Raw genomic sequence first — 5,830 nt, 5'->3', positions numbered from 1 at the left:
ACTAGAATCATCATATTGGCGTGACTGTAACAATCAAGGGGTTAAATTAAAAAAATGTATGTGTTTTAGAGGACATTTCAGAATATCGCGATATATATCGTATATCGCGATATAGTCAATAAATATCGCGATATCATTTAGAGACCATATCGCCCAGCCCTAGCTCAGGATGAGTTTGGCTGTGTTTCGCTGTGTATCGCTAAACAAGGAGACCACACCTCCACGGAGCTCAGCGCGATTCACAACGTCCCGACCAAACGGAGCACACTGGGAGGGGGGGCAAGAGCTGCAACGAGCCGTTTAGTGGAGAGAGTGAATACTGCTGAATACACATACTTTACAGAGATGCTGTATGCGAAACCAATGTGAGTTTGGAAAATTGCTGAATACACATACTTTACAGAGATGCTGTATGCGAAACCAATGTGAGTTTGGAAAATTGCACTGTATAAATGTATTTTAGTATACCTCAACAATGGAATTATGATCAGTGGAAATGGCCATGACATGGGACCTTTAATAAAGTGTGCCTATTATTTTTACTTATCTGCACTATTCTGCTGTTGTGATACTGTCCCCGTTGATGGACAAATAAAGCAATTCTGAAACAAGTGACTGAAGAAAGCAATTCTGAAACAAGTGACTGAAGAAAGCTCTAGAAAAAAACAATTTAAACGTTCAGATGATCAAAGTTTGACCTTGTTGTGATATCTTGTTGTAACAGATACTTATATAATTGTATTATACTCGTGTGAATCTCTACTGTAATGTTTTTCACTCTGTCAATTGCCACTTTAATCTCCTGAATTTCCCCACGGAGATGAATAAAGGTCCTTCTTATCTTACTTACTAAACGATACCTACACACGTTAGCCCTATGACGACCTGTGGTAAGGCTGATGTTCATTTGCCCTATTATGGTCATCGTTGGGTGGAGGTTTTCACTTTTTAACTATAATTGTTAACCACATTTGTTTAAATAACCACTACGTTAGGGAAGACGTCAGTCAGAGAGTTGTATTTCAGGGTCCCTAACTAACAATGTAAACATCCGTTACAACGTCATTAACGTTACCTGTCGCCAACAAGCTAACATTACACACGGCTCCTAGCGGTTAGCTCTTGGATACACATGCGACACGCCGAAAACATTTTACCAGGGACGAGTAACCACCTCAGTCACAAGATAGAACCAAAAAGTGTCCAAACAGAGATTACATGTCGTTGACTTACATAATACAGCCAACCAAGAGATGTAAACGCTACACTTATCCTGATAGGGGAGGGACGTTATAGAGGCTAACAAGTGTTTAGCTAGCTAACCTGGCCGCCAGCCTTACGAAGCAAAACTTACTGTGCGTCATCTTCCGAGAGTACAGGTGCTTGTTCGGCATTCTCTCCCGGTTCTTCTTCGGGCAGGGATTTGACGTTTGTCCCGCTGTTCTTGTTTTTAAGGATGCCTTTTATCGGCCGGGGAGATGCCATTCCCACACGTTGACTATCAGACCTGGCGCGCAACTATTTCTTCCCTTCAAGAGATTTTCTGATTCGGTTATTTCTTCCTGCGACTCAATGAACAAAGATAGGTTCTATTTTAAACATGCTCCCCGTCATAACTCAATGCTCTTTCATAAACTCAGGAGAAATATGTGGTATATCCTACGTGCACTGGCGGTTCTGCATGTCTAGCTACTCTCCGGTTGTTCACTGACTGGTGGTGGGAGGGGGGGGGGAACAGCACTACGAGCGGGTCAGCTAGGCTCACAGTATCGCGAGACTTTGAAACGCGATTACAAATGCTGCATTTGTGTGCTCGGAAATGTCTGTGTCATAAATTTAGATGTAGCTGTATGGTGTGTCTTCCTACATTTATATTGGCATGTATTCATCTTCTTTTAATGTATTCATATATGTTTAAATAAAAGACCAATTTTCGATCCTATTTTGCTTATTTTTGATACAGTTACAATCATGGGCGTCCTTTTGGTAGAAAAAGTGGTCGGGACAATTTCTCCAGATTTAACATCAGCATAGCAGAATACAAAATATATCCCTCCCCTGGGTGTTGAGCACCTGCATGGAAAAACCAGTCCCTTTTCTGTTTGCTGGTTTAAGAGAGAAAAACAATGGGAACCAAAGTTTGCTGACTATTACTGCCTCCAGTTTCGCAAATGCTTAAAACAACTCATAAACCAGTTCTTCTTCAAGTTTAATCAGAAAATTGTTTATTGATGTTCAACTACACACATAGAGAGGGCTGCAGTTGGCTTTGTTACTAAATTTAAACCAAAGGCAAGTCATCAGCAAGGCCCTCTCCTTTAGATTTTATTAAACACAAAATTGCATTAATTAATCATTCACTTCCAGTAATTAAAACAAGTTTTTAAATCTGTACATATACGTACGTCTATCAATCTCTTTTTGTGTAAAAAGCAATAGAAGGAAGATACTCGGGTATACGTATATATAGACAGACAAGTTTAATTTCAACAACACGCTAAGCCTGAGATACACTCCTCAGTTGTCACTGAAGGATTCTTCGTTGTCCACAGTTATTGAAGCAGCTGATGGGAGATCCACCAGCAGTTTGTTTGATGATGAACACATCTGGATCAGGCCATATGGACACGCTTCCTGATCAGGGTCCGGGCAATGCTCAGCTGCTTCAACCAAGGCTTTTCTGTAAAGTTGCTGCATAAGAGAAACATGCATTAACTCAATAAAGTAGGGCTGTCATGTATTTGTTTAACATATGTAAGTCATATCAATCATGATGAATTGTTAGTGTGGTGAAATAACCAAAAAATGAGGCAGTTGATAGCCTATATTTAATTTCTTATTAGAGAAACTACAAAAACGTTTTAATGTGAAAATATATGTAACGCCTTTAACTTAATTTGTGTCATAATATTTTATAAGCCCATCAGTAGCTAGAAACTGACAGAATTACAGACAGAAAATATGTGTGGTTTAAACAAATTGACTGTACGTAAAACAGATTTTGCTTAACTGACCCTTTGCTGTGAACCTCAAATAAAATTGCATTTATGTGACAAATCTGTTTTTATTGCATAATGAAAACCATGTTATAACCTGAATAAAAAGTATACAGACCTGGCTACGGTCAAGTAGTATGTGGCTTTTTCTCTTGGTGTTGTGCTGGACTTCAGAGATGCAGTCAGAATATGGTGAGATGTTGGCCTGGGAACTCTGTCTCTGGAAATGGGTGGCAGTATGCATTTCCTTCTCAATAAGCTGCTGTCATCCTGGCAGATTCCATCCAATAGGCAAGCTTTCTTACTTTTCACATCTTGTTTCTGATTTGTTTGCATCTCTTTAAAGTCACCTAGACTGGGGAGATGCGAAAGTAAGTTGCTGATGGGAGGCAAGGGTTGCAAAGCTTTGGCCTTGATTCCTCTGCTTGGTATTGTTACAGTTTTCCTGGATTTGGAAGACATATTGTATGGCTGGTTGAAACCATCCACCAGCAACTTATCTCCCACCCTGGCTTTGAAAGCAGCACTGTACTGGCATTGATTGGAGGCTGCCCCTTTCTGCCCCAAACTCACCCAGCGTTTTATCTGGAGGTAGATACGCATGGGCAAGGACATGTTTGACAGGGACACTACTGAGCACAGCTTGTTTGCTAAGTATTGCACACAGTCCCTGCTACCATGCTGAATAGCAACTTTCAAAGGATCCCGACCTCCAGGGTCCCTACAAGTCAAGCTCAAAAGGTTCTTGGTGACGAAGAGTTTAAGGATGAGGAGGTGGTTGCGCTCTACAGCTATGTGGATGGGACACTTTCCGGTGTCTCTATGGGCGGTTTGCTGGCACCACTGGCGGTACGGATGGACCCCGACTGGTTTGTCAGCATGCACCCCTCTCTCCAGCAGCCAGCCTGCCAGATCCAGGTGACCAGAAGAGGCAGCGATATACAGTGCCACCTGCAGCTGAAACCTGGAGAAGCAGGTCAGAAATTATTAATTTTAAGTGTAAAATTTCACTCTGACTTTATGGATAAAGTGAAAGACAACAGTTCTGTTGCACTTGTATTTGAATGATTATGAATGGAGTTTCTGACCTCATTACCGGCTTCTTCTCTGATAGGTGGATCTGGACTGTCAATCTGTGGCCAAGGAGGCAACTCAGGAGGAACTCCACCCACCCATCCCAGGTATCCAAACGGAGAGTAGTGCCTTTGTTTGAAAAGTAAAATAGCAATAACGGTTAGGATTTTAAAATCGATCTGAATCATTAAATTCTTATACTATAATATTAACTTCAAAATAGAAAACAATTATTTCTAAGAAAGAAATGCTCTGTTCCACTTCTCTATTATGAAGCTCCCACCAGCTAACATTCAACACATATTGGAGGCTTAGTAGCCTACATTTCACAATTTAAAATAAAGTAATTTAGAAGTCAAGACAAAACATGATATCTAAACTTTCACTGAATCAATCAAAGTGTTATTAGCTTTGACATTTAAAAAAATAAGGAGCTACGTAGCACTCACTGCACACTAACACACATCAACTGCATAAACAGAGAGCAGGCCGTACCCACTACAATGGCGTAGTCTTGCAGTTGGTTGCAGTCGTAGAGCTGCACGTCCTCAGGTGTGCTCAGTCTGAAAGTGCCGACAGGGAGGCCGCTTTGCATGGACACCACAGATTTCAGTCTAGCGATGGACATATACAGAAGGGCCTCACTTCCCATGATTGGTAGAATTTTTCCTGTCACAGCATTGAACACACGCATCACAGGCCTTCGTTCACTCTGAAAGAAAAGTATAATGGCCATTCAGTTAATAAGTAAAAAGAATACCAAGACTTTAGTTGATGAAACCCTGTTGTTTATCCCCAAAAAACCGAATTAAGTGCATTTATTATTTTTATCTGGACTCTGAATCACTCTAAAATATTGCCAGTGCAGGTGGCCAATAAACAACAAGGAGTTTGCTGCCCCTCTGTGGTTGAAATGATGTTCAATCACACAAAGTTGCATCATATTTTAAGAAAAATACTATACAGATTTGTCTTTGGATATCTTTGCTGAGGGAAAACCAGAGCCTGGCAAGCTTGTATGTATATTTTTATTTGCAAAAGCTCTGTACATGATTTACCATCCTTTAAGCAAAAGATTTATAGTGAATAGTATACTGTAGGTGAAATCTTGAGGACCGGGAGGGCAAACATTTATTTTTGAAATAAAAACTTTAGATGTCATATAGCAAAGATACACAATCCAAGATATATACAAGTTTCCAGAGTGAAATGGACCTATATTACATTACATTTACATTAAATTGCATTTAGCTGACGCTTTTCTCCAAAGCGACTTACAATAAGTGCGTTTGACCAACAAGATACAAACTTGAAGAAAACAGAATATAAGTACATCAGGTTTCATAGAGCTAAAATATTTCAAGTGCCACTCAACTGGCTTTAGATAAGCCAGTCCTTTATTATTATATAAGTGCTTTGTTAGCAATTCTTTGTTAGTAATTCTATCGCTCGAAGTGGAGTCGAAAGAGATGAGTTTTCAGTCTGCTCCTGAAGATGTGTAAGCTTTCTGCTGTCCTGACGTCAATGGGGAGCTCATTCCACCATTTTGGAGCCGGGATAGCAAACCCACGTGTTTTTGCTGATGGGAATTTGGGTCCCCCTCGCAGTGCGGGTGCAGCGAGCTGTTTGGCCGATGCAGAGCGGAGTGCACGTGCTGAGGTGTACAGTTTAACCATGGGTCCTGGATATAAGGTAAGGTTGGTAGAAGGCACTATTTTACAAGAGGATGTAAAAGTGATGACAAAGGGACACACACCCAC

General features: G+C 40.7%; 2 protein-coding genes across 2 annotated transcripts in view; both read right to left on the bottom strand.

Annotated features, from left to right (window-relative positions):
• The window catches only part of ppp1r2 (protein phosphatase 1, regulatory (inhibitor) subunit 2), a 14,076-nt gene extending 12,350 nt beyond the window's left edge, over positions 1 to 1,726 (bottom strand). The window contains exon 1 of the mRNA XM_010768930.1: positions 1,355 to 1,726. Coding sequence (XP_010767232.1) covers positions 1,355 to 1,485 — 131 coding nt within the window. The 5' untranslated portion in view covers positions 1,486 to 1,726. The remainder of the gene's footprint in view (positions 1 to 1,354) is intronic.
• Positions 1,727 to 2,517: 791 nt separating this feature from the next.
• Positions 2,518 to 5,830, bottom strand: part of LOC104943490 (protein ANKUB1) — a 4,754-nt gene continuing 1,441 nt past the window's right edge. The window contains exons 2-5 of the mRNA XM_010768929.1: positions 4,566 to 4,782; positions 4,085 to 4,199; positions 3,309 to 3,960; positions 2,518 to 2,691 (exon numbers count right to left, since the gene is read on the bottom strand). Of these exons, the coding sequence (XP_010767231.1) occupies positions 2,518 to 2,691; positions 3,309 to 3,960; positions 4,085 to 4,199; positions 4,566 to 4,782 (1,158 nt within the window). The remainder of the gene's footprint in view (positions 2,692 to 3,308; positions 3,961 to 4,084; positions 4,200 to 4,565; positions 4,783 to 5,830) is intronic.

This window comes from Notothenia coriiceps, unplaced genomic scaffold, assembly GCF_000735185.1.
Source record: "Notothenia coriiceps isolate Sejong01 unplaced genomic scaffold, NC01 NC01_scaffold00006108, whole genome shotgun sequence".
Lineage (NCBI taxonomy): Eukaryota > Metazoa > Chordata > Actinopteri > Perciformes > Nototheniidae > Notothenia > Notothenia coriiceps.
Note: the sequence above shows the minus strand (reverse complement) of the source record. Positions and strands in the feature narration are given on the sequence as shown.